An 18,628-nucleotide genomic window follows, 5' to 3' on the forward strand; every position below is an offset into this window, starting at 1 on the left:
AGCAAAGACTAGGTCTCCAACGGATACACTGCAGTCAAGCCCCACCCCGTTCCTGTCCCCACCTGCTCTGCAAACGCCGGACTGGCGCCCCCCACGCTCCGATCCCTGCAGCTGCTAAAAGGCCCGAGCCCGTGGCTACCGCGCAGGCGCAGTAAGCAAAAGGGCAGAGAATCTGCGAGCAGACTGGCTCTCCGAGCACACGTCACTGAAGACAGAAGGCTCCGCCCTCCTCAAGATGGCGCTGCACTCAACGCGGAAGACGCGTGGGTACTGGAGCTTCATCCGGGCACTTCACAAAGGACCCGAAGCTGCCCCTGCTCCCCAGGTAATCAACGCTGGCCCTTCTCCCATCCTGCTAGGTCCTTCTCGTCTCTCCTCCCTCCTTCCACTTGCTTATCTCTTTCGGTTTCTTCTGCAGAGTACCGGGCCGTCACTCTCTTAACGTGGACTCGTTTAAGACTACCCTTCAGCCCGGAACGTGGCGACTTTGTGAGAGTGCGTGATAACGTAACGCGCCCCTTGTGGGAGGAGCGCACCACCGCCAGCCCATTCGGGCCGCCCACCTTCTTATGATCCAAATGCTGTGTTATGATCCTCATCCTAACAGCAACCCTAGGGCCCGCAGAGAAACTAGCGAAGACGTCTTGTTAGGAATCGGGAGGTTTAAACTGGTGCAGCCGCTGACGTCCTCCCTGTGGCAGTGCATTTTCCATTTTGGTTCCCCCTATTTACTCCAAAGTAGATCTGCCGAAGTGCGCCGTCCTGACCCTTGCACTGCTGTTACCGTCATTCTGTTGTGCTGAGAGCTTGACAAGGCCTTCACTCTGTCCTTCGCTGCTTAGAATTTTACGCTATGGCAAAAGACAAGTGTGTGTGTTTCATCCAGTCAGGCATTTACGTGTAATCTCAGTGGTAGGCATTTGCCATGCATCACTTGGGAGCTCTCTAATGAATGAGCAGGAAAAAGATTTAAAATTCTGTGATTACTGGGTGGCTTCGTGGCACCTTTGCATATTCGTTGTTGTATTGTGTAGGTGTGAAGATTTTGTACGGTAAGTGGTATCTTGGTATCTTGGAAAGAGCATTAGACTGGAAGTTAGGAAACCAGAGGTAGATTTGCCAGCCACTTGCTAACTGTGTGACATGACAAGTCACTTAATCTCACAGGGTTTATTCTCTAGCAAAATGGGTGGAGGGAGGGTTGGACTGGTTGACACTTTTATGTTATTTCAGACTTTGGAAAAACCTATGGCTTCATGATTATGAATCAAAATACAGCGATGGGATTATGAAGACCAAGATTTAAGTTCAACTTGTTTTTCTAATCATCCCATAAATCACTTAACGTTCTGTACCTAAGTTTCTTCATTGATACGAGCCCAACAAGATTCTTGTAAGGATGAAGGATATTATACTGAAAAGCTCTTCATCAACAAAAGAGCTTTTTAAATGTTATTTTAAATTTCAGGCAGCAGTGTTAGGGCAGAATTGATTCAAATTAGATAAATCCATCAAATACTCCCCTCTTTGAAACTTGGGGGTCTGATTCTACAGAACCAGAATTGGTTGATTACTATATTTATAGCCAATAGCAGTGTGTTAAAAACCTATGGTATCAAAATAACTAAGCCTTAGACCCCAACTTCCTCTCACTAACCTCAAAAGCTAAGGATGTCATGACAAGTAGAGAATCAAAGAGAAAAGTAAGGAAAAGAAAGTAGATAGACCCTCTAATGATTGCCCAGGGAGCGTAAGGGGACTAAAACATTACCAGTGTTAAACAAAAAATGTTTTAATCATCAATTGTTTCAGTGGCATTTACAAATATGGTTACCTAAAAGTCAATCAGCTGTTCTAGATTATTTCAAGATGTAGAATTTCCAGAACAGATTAGTATTTCCAAACCTTTGATTTAGCTTTGATTAGAATAAGAATTAAATGTGAGAGCATCTTCTAGAGTATAAGTCTACATACAGTTTTCAGGCATTAAAAATGATGGTTTGAGGGGGGAAGGGGGAGGGGGCAAAAAAAAAAAAATGATGGTTTGAAGTGCTATCACAGTCTTTTGAAAGACCAGTTGAAAAGAGACACAAAATTATTTACAATATTATATTTGTAAATATATATGTTTATATATTATATAATATATTATATATAAACACATATAATATTATATATTATATAATATGTACAATATATACACAATATACTATATATTGTATGTTATAATTTATTATTTATAATAATATAAATATATATATATGCACAGGAAAAAGAAAAGAAAGACTGGAAGGAAACAACCATCTTTTTTCTCTTCATCCTCATGCAAAGATATATTTATTGATTTTAGAAAGAGAGGAAGGGAGAGAGAAACAGTGGCAGAGACAGAGAGAAACATCGACGTGAGAGAGAAACATTGACTGGTTGCATCCTGTACGCACTCCAACCAGGGATTGAACCTGCAACCTAGGCATATGCTCTGACCAGGGATCGAACCCCCAATCTTTTGATGTAGGGAACAGCGTTCCAACCAACTGAGCCACCTGGCCAGGGCCAAGCACTCTTTTTTTGTTTTGCTAGGTTTTCCTGAGCAGTGGATTAAAAATGATTTAAGTTTTCTTCTTTAAGCTTTCCATATTTTTCATATATTCTAAATTGAAGATATATCACTTTTAGACCCAGAATAAAAATTTTAAGTGTAAATCTCCATATAAATCCATAGTCATTAATATCATCTGTGATATCTCACAGAGATACTTGTCCCGCGGTGCTGTTATTAAAATGGCCTTAGAAAATGACGACAAAAAATTTATGGCCACTTTTCCCGTGTGTATCTTCTTTTTCTCTTGAAAAGCTTTCTTTGAAGTCAAAGAGATTTTGTGAACAGATGCAGAAATATGTGAAGGAAGAATTGGATTCTTAAACCAGATGCATTAGACATTTTTATGATATCTCATAACCTTTGTAGAAAACAAAAATTATTTTGCAAGAGAACAGTATAATAGAAAGAAATGTATATTTATCCTATGGGTGATGCTATCCAAAACTAAAAAATAGCCAAGTTGCTTCTTACTAGATTTGGTTGCACAGTTCCTCCCTGACGTGAGAAGCAGAAGCGGAGGAGCCATATCTCCTTTGTTACAAACTCTGATTCCCAGTGGTTTTCTTAAACATGCAAAATCTTGGCTAATAAACATGGCATTTGGGGGCCTTTAATTATCTCAGAGGCAGGCTTTTACCCCTCGAGGCTAAGTATAGACTCAGGTTTAAAATTAAAAAATAGGGAGAAAACAGAAATAACAGAGTATCAAGCAATAGTCATTTTGAGATGCCTATAATTTATATGAAAACGGTTTATTTTGCCAGGTGTTGCCTGACAGAAAGCCGTTGAAGCCTGACAAGATGAGAGTAGTTGCAGAGTCAGAATGAAGGTCTGACATGTTATGTTTAAATGCTGATGGCATTAGGTAAATAAAAGCCTGTCATCATTAGTCAAACACAGAATTCATACTTCTTTAAACACCAGCGTACGCTTTCATTGTGCAAAGAGTGACATACTGATGGTTAGTAGAGTTTTGCCAGAATATGTATAAGCATTCAATTGAAACATAGAATGACCCCATTTTATCACACTTGAACAACATGCTTCGTTATTCGCTGTCCGGTTTGGCTGGTACTAACACACTGTTTCCACTGTTGACGGCCTCTAAGTATAGCCATCAGGTGAACGAATTATGCCTGCAAAAAAGTAGACAATGTATTGAAGTTTTGACTTTGTATTTATTTCTTACAAGAAGGCTTTTTAAAAATTGCTCTTTTGAATTTTTTTTATTTTAAAATAATTTTGGATTTACAAAGTTTGCAAAATTCATATTTATTTATTTATTTTTATTGTGTTTTAATGTTACCATTTATCGCCCTTATACTTTCCTTCCCCCTGCCCTCTGTAATCACCACACTGTTGTCCATGTTCGTGAACCCTTTTTTCTTTTTGCTCAATCCCTCCACCCCTGTGCTGTCATTCTGCTCTCTATTTGTGAGTTCATCTCTGTCTTGCTTGTTAATTCAGTTTGTTCATTAAATTCCACAAACGAGTGAAATCATGTGGTATTTGTCTTTCTCTGACTGGCTTATTTCACTTAGCATAATGTTCTCCAGGTCCCTCTATACTGTTGCAAAGGGTAAAAGTTTCTTCTTTTTTTTTTTATGTCCGAGTAGTATTCTGTTGTGTAAGTGTCCCATAGTTGTTTTAACCACTCATCTACTGATGAACACTTGGATTGCTTCCATAGCTTGGTGACTGTAAATAACGCTGCAGTGAACATAGGGGGGCTTATGTTCTTTCAAATTAGTGTTTTGGGTTTCTTCAGATATGTTCCCAGAAGTGGGAGAGCTGGGTCGAAAGCCAGATCCCTTTTTAATTTTTTGAGGTACCTCCAAACTGCTTTCCACAGTGGTTGCAACAGTCTGCATTTCCACCAGCAATGCAAAGTGGTTTCCCTTTTTCCACATCCTTGCTAGCATTTGTTATTTGTTCATTCATTGATTATAGCCATTCTGACCAGTGTGAGGTGATAACTCATTGTGATTTTAATTTGCATTTCTCTGATGATTAGTGACATTGAGCATGTTTATTGACTAGCTGTATGTCCTCTTTGGAGAAGTGCCTATTCAGGTCCTTTGCCCAACTTTTAATTGAATTGTTTTTTTGGTGTGGAGTTTTATAAGTTCTTTGTAAATTTTGGGTGTTAACCCCTTATCAGATGTATTGGTGAATATGTTCTTCCATTTTCTGGGTTGTCTTTTTATTTTGTTGATGGTTTCCTTTGCTGTGCAAAAATTTTAGTTTGATAAAGTGTCATTTGTTTATTTTTTCTTTGTTTTCTTTTGCCTGAGGAGATAATATTAGATAAAACATTGCTATGAGCAATGTCTGAGATTTCACTGCCTATGTTTTGTTTCAGGATTTTAATGGTTTCAGATCTAACATTTAAGTCTTTAATCCATTTTGAATTTATGTTTGTGTATGATTAGTTTCATTTTTTTGCGTGTACCTGTCCAATTTTCCCAACACAATTTATTGAATAAACTGTCTTTAGCCCATTGTATGCACTTGCTTTGTCTGTAAAATATTAGTTGACTAAAAAGGTGTGGGATTATTTCTGGGCTCTCTATTCTGTTCCATTGATCTATGGATCTGTTTTTATGTAGTATCATCTGTTTTGGTTACCTTGTAATGTAGTTTGATTTGTAGGTAGCATAATTCTTCCAACTTTGTTTTTCTTTCTCAGGATTGCTGTCACTGTGCAGGGCCTTTTGTGTTCCATATAAATTTTTGAAGTATTTGCTCCAGTTCTCTGAAGTATGTCATTGGTATCTTGATAGGAGTTGTGTTGAATCTATAGATTGCTTTGGGTAGCATGGACATTTTAATGATGTTAATTCTACCCACGAACATGATATGTGCTTCCACTTATTTGTATTTTCTTCAATTCCTTCTTCAGTGTGGTATAATTTTCTGAGTACAGGTCTTGTACATCCTTGGTTGGGTTTATTCCCGGGTATTTTATTTGTTTTGAAGCAATTTTGAATGGGGTTGTTTTCTTAATTTTCTTTTCTGATAGTTCATTATTGGTATATAAAAATGCAACTGATTTCTGGATATTAATTTTGTATCCTGCTACTTTGCTGAATTCATTTATCAGTTCTAGTAGTCTTTGGTGGAATCTTTGGGGCTCTCTATGTGCAATATCATATTATCTGCAAATAAAGACAGTTATACGTCTTCCTTTCCAATTTGGATGCCTTTTGTTTCTTCTTCTTATCTAATTGCTATGGCTACGATTTTCAGTATTGTATTGAATAAGAGAGGTGAAAGTGAACATCCCTGTGTTGTTCCTGAACTTAACACTTGTAATTTTTTATGATACTGGCAGTGGGTTTGTCATATATGGCCTTTATTATGTTTAAGTATGACCCCTCTATTCCCACTGTGCTGAGAGTTTTTATCATAAATGGGTGCTGGATTTTATCAAATGCTTTTTCTGCCTCTATTGATATGGTCATATGGTTTTTATCCTTCATTTTGTTTATGTGGTTTATCACATTTATTGATTTGCAAATGTTGTACCAACCTTGCATTCCCAGAATAAATCCCCCTTGATTGAGGTGTATGAGCTTTTTGATGTATTGCCATATTCCATTTGCTAATATTTTGTTGAGGATTTTTGCATCTATGTTCTTTAGGGATATTGGCCTATAATTTTTTTTGTTTGGTCTTTATCTGATTTTGGCATTCGGATAGTGTTGGCCTTGTAAAATGAGCTTGGCTATCTTCCCTCCTCTTGAATTTTTTTTTTTAAATACTTCGAGAAGGAAAGGTATTAGTTCTTTATTGAATGTTTGGTAAAATTCACCTGTGAAATCATCTAGTCTAGGATTTCCATTTGATTGGAGTTTCTTGATTGCTGCTTTGATTTCGTTAGTTTAGTTGATGTTCCTGTATACCATTCACCAAGGTTCCTCCTACATAATCATAATCCATTGAAGAAAGCCAAGACCTTAACTTGGTCCAGCACTAGCTACTAACCCAGTACTTCAGATTTCCCCAGGTCTTCCCTTAGCCTCTTCCTGGTCCAGGATCAAGTCCAGGACCCCACATGGCATTAGGCTGTCATGTCTCCTTCAACGTACAGCACTTCCTTAGTCTTTCACGACCTTGGCACTTTTCAAGAAAATTGGTCGCTTATTTTGTAGAATGACTCTCAGTTTGGGCTTGTCTGATGTTTTATTATGATTAGACGAGGTTATGGATTTTGGCAAGAATACCACAAGAGATACTGTTCATAATGAGGCTTTAAGGCAGATACTAGCATCTTTTATTTTTTATTAGTTTTTGATAATCCTCACACAACGATATAGTTATTGATTTTAGAGAGAGAGGTGAAGAAGGTAAGAAACAGAAACATCGATGTGAGAAAGAAACATTGATCAGTTGTCTCCTCTACACACCCTGGCTGGGGGCGGTACCACAACCTAAGTATGTGCCCTGACCGGGGATTGAACCGCAAACCTTTTGGTGTATGGGATGACGCTCCAACCAGCCAAGCCCCAGCCGGGGCAGCATCCTCTTTTAGATCAGGAGGAAGTAAGTTTTAATGAAGTAACTTGCCTAATGTCACAAAGGTAATTAATTCGGGAGTTAGGATAATAAAATTCCCTATTGGGATTTTTGTTCCATATTTTGCATTTAGTTATTGTAGGTCTGTGATCTAATGACCTTAAAATGGGGCAGTGTTCACAATGACTTTACCCTTAGCCCTTCTCTGCCATGTATTGCCTGTTCAACATGCAACATGAGCTAATTAGCATGGAGAGCTATCAGGACCTGCTATAGCCATCTGCAATTTTGCTCGATGATAACTGTGCCAGTGTGATCAGTCTCTTCATCTCTCTGTGCTTTTCTTAAATGGGTAGTAAAGGTGTTGTACGGATCCGCTCTCAAGCCCCTTTTAAGCTCAGTCAGTCTAGGAGTCCATTTGTTTAAAGTGCTCTGTAGAGTTGGTTTTCCTTGTGAACTGACTTGGCTTACTAGAAACAATCATATTTCAACTTTTAAAGATATCTTTGAGTAGCTAGTAAAAGCTGATGGAACTATCAATGAGGAACAGTAGAAAAATGTGAGGAATTATGCCAGCCATATTACGGCAGCCAGAGCCAGGAAGTGCAGAGGAATGTGAGGCTGCCGACCACACATCCTCTCTTGGCATCCTTATCTGCTGCATGACTGCAGGTTGTAGAACTATCTGCAGGGGCTTGCACAATGGTATATTTATACCTGTATTTAAACCTGCACACACACACATCTGGATGTCTTTCAGGAAGGGAATTAGCATTTAGCTAGCGCTCGCTATATGCTAATAATGCCTTGTGCTATGTGCTATACATGTTTTATACTTTTTACTTCTCACAGCAATCCTGTACATATTATTTTACCCATTTTATTAAAAAGAAAACTAAGGTACTAAGAGATTAGCTCACTTTCTCAAGTCACAGAGCAAGTAAATGGCCAGGCCAAGATTCCAACTCAGCCTTGCCTAAGCTTTTCCCACTTGACCAGTAGTGGTCTGTTATCTAATACAATCTCAGATGAACCTAGGTTAGATAAAACCGAAAAAGCACAGCCTTTCTGGTTTAAGAAGTGGAGGAGCACATCAGCCCTGCTGGTTGACCCCTCTACCCACCACCCCCTTCACTACACCCCAGGGACCACACAATGTTGGGTGTTTTATGATGCAGGTTGGAAACTACTTCAGCTCCCTTGAACATCTGAGTGAGTTTGATGGCTCGGCAGCATGTGTGATGGATGGGTTAGTTTTAAGGAGCTGCCCTGTAAATGAGTAGTTGGGGAGTATTTACTTTGACATATATGTATTTTATCAGTGAAATGCAACATATAATCTATTTATCTAAAGCTGCGCAAGCACTTAAGATAATAGCAGTCCATTTTTTTTCCCCTTTCTTCTTTCTCTCCAAACACAGCTAGAATCTGCATAGTGTGCTGATCTTTGTGCACAGAGGTGATTTTATGGATTCCCTCAGTCGCTATCAGGACTCCTTGGCCTCTAGCCTCAAGAGCACTTACCCCAGGTCTGCTCTTGATTCCATTCTCCCACCACCACTCAGGGGTCAGGAATTTCTCTTCTAGAGACTGCAACATGAGGCCTAAGCCTTTTTCCTGAATATCCACAGGACGAATACACTCACTTAGGGTAGAAGCTGCCCTGCCAGGGTGAGATGCTAGATGCAGAGAGATAATTTATAGGCACAGGGATGATCCATCGGCTCCAGCTTGACTTAATTTAACTCTGCTCAGGCGTTTACAGTTGGCTCTATATATCATTTCTGAGCAATACTCTTTTATTCCCAGTTGGAAGTTTAACACTTTTTCTTAACTTCTCTGTGCACTGAGCGAAGCAAGGTCATATCTAGGTCTTCTCACTGCCCCATCATCTGAGTTCTATTGGTCCTCTAGTCATTTATCAAAATGTACCTATAGCCCTGGCTGGTGTGCCTCAGTGGATTGAGTGCTGGCCTGCAAACCGAAAGGTCACTGGTTCTTTTCCCGGTCAGGGAATAGGCGTGGGTTGTGGGCCAGGCCCAGTGGCAGGGGTGCGGGAGAGGCAACTGATCTCTCCCGCATTGATATTTCTCTCCCTCTCTTTCTCCCTCCCTTCTCCTCTCTCTAAAAGTAAATAAATAAAGTATTTAAACATATTTACATATAGCTCTCTTTTTTCTAAGCACACAGTTTTCCTTGCATCTATTCAACCTACATTGGTTGGCTAAGGGACCGCCTCTTTGACTGCCCCTTTGTCTCCTTAAAGCAGAGTGAAGCCACCCTGGTTTCTGGTGCTTGGAGATTCTCACAACTTCTGCTTCACCATCCATTGCCCTCCAGGCCAAGACACTGAACAATGTGCAGGGATGGCAGTCTGTCCTTGTCATTCCTGCGCTGGTGTTGTGGCTGGAACTCATTACAGAGCCAGGCAGCTCCGCATGTATAGGACCCTTGAATGGGTGCCCTCGGTTATGTTGCTACTTATCCCAGGTTCTTGGGATGATATTTGTAGATATTTCATGAAGGTACTTGAAAGCATAAAAGGAAAGAACATATCTGGCCTTGTTAAACATTTTCAAGTGGAGTCTATCATTTTCACTAATAATAATACCCTCTTCTAAAGTAGCACTTGGTCGTTTCCAAAACGCTTCATGCAGTCTCATTAACCTTCGTTAGATTATACAAAGTTTCACTATTTAGTCTTCTAACAGTTTTAGTTACTGGTGAAATTTTCATTGTCTTTATTTCTTAAGCCAGTTTTGTAAGATGGCGAATTTAAGTAAATGAATATCAGTATTCCTTAAAGATTTAGTTCAGTGGATATTATCGTTTTTCATCTGCACTAAAATCAGTTGAATGTGCGATTTATTTGGGGGCCCTGTTGCAAGTCCAGTCATCCCCAAATGTGCTGCCGTGGGAGTGGCACCAGCACACGCCTGTTGGGTGCTCACCACCTACCACCTACCTGGTTTTAAGTGCCAGGGAGCTAATATTAGTCCCATTTTATAGATGGGGATACTGAGAGACTAAAGGACTCAAGGTCATTTAGTGAGCACGTGTGAGAGCCACAACATAAACCCCAGTCATCTGATTCCAACCTCTGCACACTAACTATAATACATAATAAAATGGCATTAAATTCTGAAACAAATTGCCTGTGATAATATGCTGATAACTGCTTTGCACCTTTTAAATCTGTCCCAGGAAGGCCACTTACGCATCTCACCACGGTGACGCACCGAGGAGCAATTATAAATCATCCTTGTTGTTGCTGTTCCTACAGTCTTGTTTAGCTCGATGAATTATGGGAACAGAGCAAAGCTGTCTTGTAAATTTATCTCCATGTCTCTATTTGGCTACTGCCACTAGGATTACCCTGTGTAAAATAAGGTCTTTTAACACATGAGTCCCAAGGTGCATGTAGGAAGTTCTGTTTACACACAGTCTATAGCTAAAAGGTCAACCTGTGCACAGCCCGGCAGGCAGAGGGGAAGTGGTGAGTGTTGAAGCTGATGGATGGCCCGGACCACTATCTAGGGCCTAATTGGGATTTATGGCTCGAGTACGTTCTTCCAAAGTAGCGGAGGTGCGAAGTGGGAAGATGGGAGAGATGAAAGTAATTAGTGCTGTGGGCCATTTCAGCAGGGGATAAGTAGGGATTTTATTCTAAAGGACTCTCATTCCATAGAGCTCTTAAAGAGGTCTATAATTCACTAATTAAATTAAAGTGAATTATCAATTAGTGCATTAAATAGGATGCTGTTGAGGCTTTAAAATTGGCAACATTGAACAGTTTATTTTATATACCAAACAAAGGGCTCCTCACGAAGTGTTTCTTGTCTTTCCCGTGAACAGAGACCTCGCACAGGTCCTTCTCCTTTATATTCATTCAGCCCCACGCTTTACTCGCTGTATTACTTTAGGCCCCTTTGGGGAAGCAGGAGAATGTAATGGTGAAGGGAAATGGAGCTGTTTACTCAAAGCCCCGAGTTGGATTCCTCATTCCTCTCCTCCCATGGGAGAATGGTCTAAGCAGCCAGTTCATAAATTTTCGAGAAGAGAGATCTCTTGGGCTGGGGTAAGTGTGCAGGATAAAGGCGGAGTTCGAGGGAGACATTAAACACCAGACTCTGTGGAGCCCTTGCCAATTCTGGGGAGAGAGCCAGGTTGGCCCTCTGCGGATACTAGTTACCTGGAGGAAAACCCTCCTTTGCAGGTAGCTTTGGCTTCTCCAGTGGCTGGCAACTTTCCAGCCACCTCCCCTTCCTGCCCCCTGTGCCACCAAGCTGTGAAACTCCATAACCTGGAGAAGCACGTGTCTAGGAGGATAAGGGGTCGCACGAACACTATACTTATCATTTTAAAATTGAATGGCTCGTCACCGAGATGAAGCGTGATAAAGCAGAAGGTGTATGAGTTTGGGGATCAGATGGGCCAGGCTCCACCACACACTGACTGTGTGTTGCCCGCCAAGTTATTTGACCTCACCAAACCTCAGTCTTCTCATCTGCACAGTAACAATAATAATACATCGAAGGAATTTTATGTGGATTTGAGATCCTGCCCTGTATATCTTGGCCAGGGCACTGCACTTAGTGGGTCCCGCATGCCTGACTATTTCTTCATCTATGTAGAATTCAACCCAATAACCTTTCTCTCCTTCACCCTTACCAACCTTAATAATTCTTTGATTTCCCCCATCTCCATATTTTTCTCCTCTTCCTTCCCCCTACCAAAAAAAAAATCAGTCTGACCAGATTAATGTCCTAAAAGCAGAGCTTGGATTATGTTGTTCCCTTGCTCGGGAACTTTGGGGGCTTCTCATAAAGTTCAGATTTCTTAGGGCCCCACATGCAAGACCTTTTACCATCCAGGACCAAACCGCCCTGTAGGCCTTTGCTGTCTTACATGGGTCCTTTGCCCTGGAGTTCACAGAACTGCCAAGTTTGCTCAGAGCTATTCCCTTTTACTTCTTTTTTCCCCCCTTTTACTTCTTTGTTTAAAACCATCCTCTCTTCTCGAAAAGGCCTGTCTTCCCATGCTTGTCAGTATTCCACTATTCTTTAAAAACGAGACAAAAATGACAAAAACTAACAACCAAAAACACTCATACGTAGGTTCCAGAAAACTTTGTTCTGAAGCTAAAAATGATTGCTTACATTTTGAAGTTTTGTAGGACTTTGTACTTTTCTTATAGAATTAATACACCCTTATATTCTATCTCTGTTTATAGGCATTTGCTTGGCTATAGGCTATAGGCTATAGAACATCCTCCTGTTTTATTTAGATCTTTCTGTGAACACTCCAGCAGGAAACAGTTTGTAAAAGATCTTGTTTCCCAAGCTTGATCTTAGGCCGCCTTTGGCAGGCCATCCTCACCAGGAGTATGTACCTGGCTACCTCCCGTAGTGAAGGGTGGGCAGGAAGGATTCGTTCTGTTGCACCTCAGCTATGATAACTGTATGTGTGAGAAAGTGAGGTATTACTTAAGTCTTTGCCATATTAATTTCTGTATCAGAAGGATCTTAGTAAACATTGAGTTAAAGAACTCAGTGAAAAGTAAAACCAATGTGATAAGAGAAAGTACATACCACAGGCATTTAGCGTATTGTTCAGTTTAAACCATACATTTTGTGTATATTTTTAAGTAGTTAATTACAGAAGATGCTCGATGTTTGCTAGAGTCAAAAGTGATCTCATTATTGCCCCAAATATCCAGATGATTGGGAGATAATACCAATTTTACTATACTGGTTTTCCAAGCAGGCTATGAATTTTCATACTAGTCCCAATTTTATTTTTCACAGGTGTAACTAACTGTACTGGAGTTTCTACCTCTGTATATTATACTAAAGCTTGTTACCTCTGTGGATAGAGAAGTACAGGATTAAGAATTAAGATGAGATTATTTTATTTGGAGGATAGTTTTGCCTCAAGAACTATCGATTCAATAAGTGTGCCATATTATCTATACAACAACTGATGTAGTTTTTGCTTTTATATTCAAGAGTATTCTTTCTTCAGCTCATGAAAGAAATTAAAAGTTCACTTGTATCAACTTTGCCATTTTTAAAAAATCAGTGTGTGGTTGCCCCTTGTGTCCCCCCTACTGGGGACCTGGCCCACAACCCAGACATGTGCCCCAGCTGGGATTCAGACCAGGGACCCTTTGGTTCACAGGCAGGCACTCAGTCCACTGAGCCACACCAGTGAGGGTGCCATTTTTCTTAATTGTTAATTTTAGGTTCTTTTAAAGCAGCATGTCAAACCATGCCTAGCTCCTTTGCTATATAGACATTGACATGTTCTGTGTAGATACAGGAAAAACCCCTAAGTCTCGCTGCACCGTCACACAATGTCGACAGTAAAGCCATTTGTAAACTTTCAACCTAATGCTATTGCATTTTTTTGATAAGAGTGGAGTAGTGTGAATTAGGCAGAGTTTATATCTACGTTACAAAGAACTTATATTTTTTTCTTTTAAAATGCTAGTTGGTAAGGAAGTTTTTATTGTTATACTTGCTTACCAGTTTCTCACTTACATGTGTAATAAAACCTGAAATCAACCAAGCATAATCAGGAAACCATCCCAGAATTGCCATCTCTGTTAGAAGAGGGGTGATTGTAGCATCTTCCGGGTAAGTCTGTTAGAAGAGGGGTGATTGTAGCATCTTCCGGGTAAGTCTCTGCCTACAGTGGCCACACATCTTTGTTAAATCAAGGACCAATCGTACCCATGAATCTTTTAAATGTCTTGGAAATTCCAGTGTGTCAGCATCCACGTGACATTTCCCACGTTGTTTTTCACATTCTAAAATGGACCAGAAATTCTCTGGCAGACCATGTGTCCTTAATTTTGATTGGGAATACATTAACATATCTATGGCTCAAATAGAGACAGCTTATCCTGTGCATCTTATTTTTCTGTCTGAACAGCAGACTCTTTGGTCAGGCCTCCATGAACCTGTCTTCTTGGAAGTCAAACGCCCTCCTGTAGACTAACCATGTGGAAGGAGGGTCGTCCAGCTTCCATTTGGAGCACATGTGAGAAGGGATGGGGGAGAGAGGAGTGTCTCTTCAAAAAGGAGTAACAAAGCCATGACCACTGATGGGATTACTGTCAGCTGAATGACACTGAAATTTGTTTTTAACACAGAGAGATCATCCAGAAAAGCATGTCAAGTGGTAAACATTTTTTTTTAATCAGGGTTTTTTTTTAACCCACTAGAGGCTCAAACTTGGAGAGAGACCAGAGTCGAAGAATCCCAACCAGAGACAGAGGTGAGAGAAGACTCACTGGAACTAAGGGTTCCCAGGGGGTAGAGAATTTCAAAGCAAAAGAAATAAGGAGTAAGATAGTGGTATAGTATGACAAAGATGAAATATTATCCATTAAAATTTACAGTTGGTTTATCACTAATGATATTAGCACCCACAAAGCTGTTAGAAAAGTTATGGGTACAGGACAGTAATCGCAGGGATATGAGAGGTGAGGAAGCGAGGCTGGATGAGGCAAGGATCTGAGAGGGTGACGGGAGGTAAAGAATGGCCTGACCAGGTGAGTTTTTTGGAGCTAGGGGCTTTTAGGATGGAAGAGACATGAGCTTGTGCATGGTTATAGGAGCCAGTAACGATGGAGCGGCTGAGGGTATGGGTAAGAGATGGAAAGAAATGGAAGAAATGCAATTCAGAGCAAACGATTGAACGCAAGGAGAGGCAGATCAACTCTGAGACTGGGAAAGAGGGGTAGAGATGGCTGTGGGCCTAGATCGGTTTGCTAAGAGTGGGACAGGAAATCTAGGGACTCCAAAGCCTGATGGTATAATTGTCTCGGGGGCTTAAGACACAAGGAGGTGAATAGGTTAGAGGTTGTAGCGTATGGACTCTAACGTCAGACTGGGCTCAAATCCAGGTTCTTCCACGTGATAATTAGATGTCCTTGGGCAAGTTACTGAACCTCTCTGTACCCAATTTATTCACCTGTAAGATGAAGTATAAGTTAAAAACTAGAACTCTGTAGCCAGACTACCAGGGTTTGGAGCTAATAAATCCTACCACTTATATCCCTGTCTAGCAGTGTGTCCTGAGCAGGGCAACACCACCTTTCTGTGCCTTCATTTCTTCATCTGTAAGTCAGAGACGATTATAGTGTCTATCTCAGAGGATTGCTGTGAAGAGTAAACAAGTTAGTATTTAAAGGTGTCTAGAACTGTACCAGGTATATTGTGAGCACTACACAAGTTTTTGAAAAGGTTCAGTAAGCAGTGTTGAGATTTGAGTGTCTAATTGGGATTAAAAACCATAAATTAAATTAATAGGTAGATTCTGCATAGTTTGAGATTTTTTACCAAGAGCGCTCAGCTATCGTGGTGTGTGAGTGAAGTTTGAGTTGTCTAAGTCTTGATCCAGGCTCGGAGTTTTTGCATGGCTGTAGGGGCAGACTGACCAGGGGACATGGGGTTGCTAATGAGAGTATGGTCCAAGTGATTGACCTTGGGGCGAGGCTGGGGAGGGAAAAAGAGGGGATGGATAGGACTGCTGCAAAAAAGTTCAAGTCAGAGGCTGTGATTTTCTAAATGAGTTTGGAGAGCAGGTACAGTGGGGCTAAGCATGACAGAGTTGAAAGGTGGAAGGTTGTCGATTGAGTAGAATGTTGAAATTTATAATTTCAAAAAAAGGAAGAATTTTGAGTGCTAACAAGGTCCAGGGTATGATGGTGGCAATAGGTGGTTGAGGTTGAAGAGATCAATCAAAAGTATGGAATCTAGTGTATTAGATAGAAAGTCTATCTGATAACTGAACTCTTCTTGGATGGAAGTTAGGTAGAAAGCTCGTGTCCTAAGCTTTTTAATCGATTTAGGAGAGTATTCAAGAGGTGGGAAGATGACAAAGTCAACATCTAAAGAAATGTCAACATCTACTCTTTTCCCATTTGTGTATTCACATAAGACATGTTGGGCCATTTGTACCCAGTGTCCCTTGAACTATTAAAAGACCCTATTCCATGGTGTATTATTTGAATCTGTCCACTGGTGAGCTCTGTCCTCATCATTAATTCATGGGTATGGCAGGTTGTGAATATTTCAAATGTATCGAAGCAGTCAACAGATATGGAGCACTATCTCCAGGCATTGGAGATAGACCAATGAGAAACAACACAGACATTCCAGAGGGAGAGACAAATAATAAACAAGTAATTGAAATATATAGCATGTTAGAAGATAGTAAGTGATATGGAGAAAAAAATAAAGCAGGTGGAGGAGATGGGGACTGTCAAGGGCTCTTGCAGTTTTAAATTGGGGGCTCAACAAAGGTCTCCAGGCTGGTGACATGAAGGTGGTGAGAATATGTACAAGGTGGATCCTGGGGTAAACAGGAAACAAGAATGGGTGGGCCTGAGGCGGGGGCTCCCCTGGCATGTTTGAAGACCAGCAAGGAGGCTGAGGAAGAGTGAGCATTTCCTTTGTTTAACACATACTACATAGTACTTACTGTGTTTCGGACACTTTGATAGATGCTTTGCAAATACTAACTCATTTCATTCTCATACGACCCTATAAAGCAGTCATGTTATGAGCCCCATTTTACAAATGAGGATCTGTAACACAGATGTTAAGTAACTTTCACAGGAGCAACAAAAGGTACCTACCTAGAAGGGGTAGGAGCCAGCGTCCTAAACCTGGGTTGGTTTTACATTATGCTGCTGATGACCGTGGGAGGACCTGAAGTCAGAAGGCCGATAGGAAAGTGCAAGCGAGGGAGTCAACTGTATGGAACTTCAGAAACAATTGTAAAGATTTTGTCTTTTACTCAGATTGAGTTGAAAAGCCACTGAAAGGCTTTGTTTGGAACAATGACCTGATCTGTTGTAGGTTTTAAAGCCTCACTCTAGCTGTTATGTCAAAACAAAATAGGATAGAGGAGCAAAGATAGAAGCAAGGAGAACCCAGTGGGGACCAGTACAAGATTCGAGCAAGAGAGGCTGGTGGCTTGGACTTGGATGAGCAGTCAAGATGGTTTCATGAGAAGTGGTCAGATTCTGGGTATTTACTTTTTTAAAGTATGTAGAACAAACAAGATTTTTTTTTATTGATTAGATGTAGGATGAAAGAAAGAGTCAAGAATGCTCCCCAGGTTTTTGGCCAGAGCAACTGGTAGAATGAAGTGAAAAAGGAATCAATAAATCCTTGGTGGGGGTAGATGAGGAGTTGAGTGTTAGACGTGTGGGGTTTAGATGCCTATTGAACTTCTAAGTGGCAGGTGGACAGTTAGATATAAGAGGCCAAGCCCAGGAGAGAGGTCTAGACAGAGACACAAAGAGGTTGGGTGTGATCATCTGGGCAGTATCTTTAGCAAAAGAGAAGAGGTCCAGGTACTGACTCTGAGAGCATTCATTCCAACATTAAGAGATTGGGATGATGAAAGGAACCCGCCAAGATAGTGGTAGCCAGAGCAATGGAAGAAGTAAAAGGTGAGATCCTAGAAGCCAAGTGGGGTAGACATTGCTTAGATGAATTCACATGTTTCTCTGCACACACATAGACACACCACATATCATATATGAAGATAGAAGGGTTAGGATGCCAGCTGCTTTTACTCATTGAGTGTCGTAGTCCCTTTTTGCAGGCAAATTTACTTGGGAAGCCAAAGTACTAAGTAAGGTAGCTTGACAGGTGTGGAATCAGAGCAAGGGGTGTTCACTGAATCACCTCGCTGGCTAGTGTGTTCAAGGTATGATAACCCCGAGCTCCATCTCCGTTATGGGACCCATTCCCTGGGCAGCGCAGTGCTGGCCTGTGTGACAGCGCCGTTTCCCTTGGTCAGCTCTGGAAACACATGGCCAAGGTTTTTGGAGCTTCTTTTTCTAAGCTTCCACCCATCCAGGGGGCCTAGTCTTCCCTTAGATATGTTAATGTACCTCATCTTGTTTCTATTAAGTCTTATTCTAAGAGTTCTTATACTTCTTTGGCGGGAGGAGGAGTCACTATTTCCTTTGATTAAAATGTGGACCTTCTACCTAGAAAAATATGTACCTAAACTCTCAGAACTTTGTGTACAATCGCATCAACCCAGGTTAAGAACTCCTTTAAACTCCCCTCTCTCTGCTCTGCTGACTCACAGAAGTTAAACTTGGTCCCTTCTTTCAGATATTGAGCCCCCCTCCTCACGTGCCTCCTCGACCACTTACTCATTACAAAGCCTGTCTTATGATCTACACCACAGGACTTTCATGGGAAATAGTTTTATAGTGAGGCATTTATAAATGGTACTTTAATAAGTCTGGAGAGTGAGACAGACCTTCATACCTTACCGCTTCCTGCACAAGTGGCTTTATAGTGAAATCCAAGTTATGCTTATCCAGTAACACAGAAGAGTACAGTTCATGCTGGCCAACTTGAAATTCAGGTTTCAGTGGGGGTGTGAGAATCTTACTATAAGATGCTGCTGCTAAAATGTTTAGGAATATATATACACATATATATACACACACATATATATTAAAGTTTT

The 18,628-nt window shown here is 40.8% G+C and overlaps 1 protein-coding gene across 7 annotated transcripts in view; it reads left to right on the forward strand.

Moving 5' to 3' along the window:
- The first annotated feature begins 224 nt into the window (after positions 1-224).
- Positions 225-18,628, forward strand: part of WARS2 (tryptophanyl tRNA synthetase 2, mitochondrial) — a 78,203-nt gene continuing 59,799 nt past the window's right edge. For 6 of the 7 annotated variants that reach the window (XR_008389857.1, XR_008389858.1, XM_053655995.1 and 3 more), the window contains exon 1: positions 225-325. Coding sequence is in view for 4 of the 7 variants with exons in the window: in XM_053655995.1 (XP_053511970.1) it covers positions 236-325 (90 nt within the window). In the remaining 3 variants the exon portion in view is untranslated. Of the gene's footprint in view, positions 326-418; positions 490-18,628 lie in introns of all 7 variants that reach the window. The other variant, XM_053655998.1, reaches the window with a different exon arrangement.

The sequence above is a fragment of the Artibeus jamaicensis genome, unplaced genomic scaffold, assembly GCF_021234435.1.
Source record: "Artibeus jamaicensis isolate MK-2021 breed Jamaican fruit bat unplaced genomic scaffold, CSHL_Jam_final scaffold_1689, whole genome shotgun sequence".
Lineage (NCBI taxonomy): Eukaryota > Metazoa > Chordata > Mammalia > Chiroptera > Phyllostomidae > Artibeus > Artibeus jamaicensis.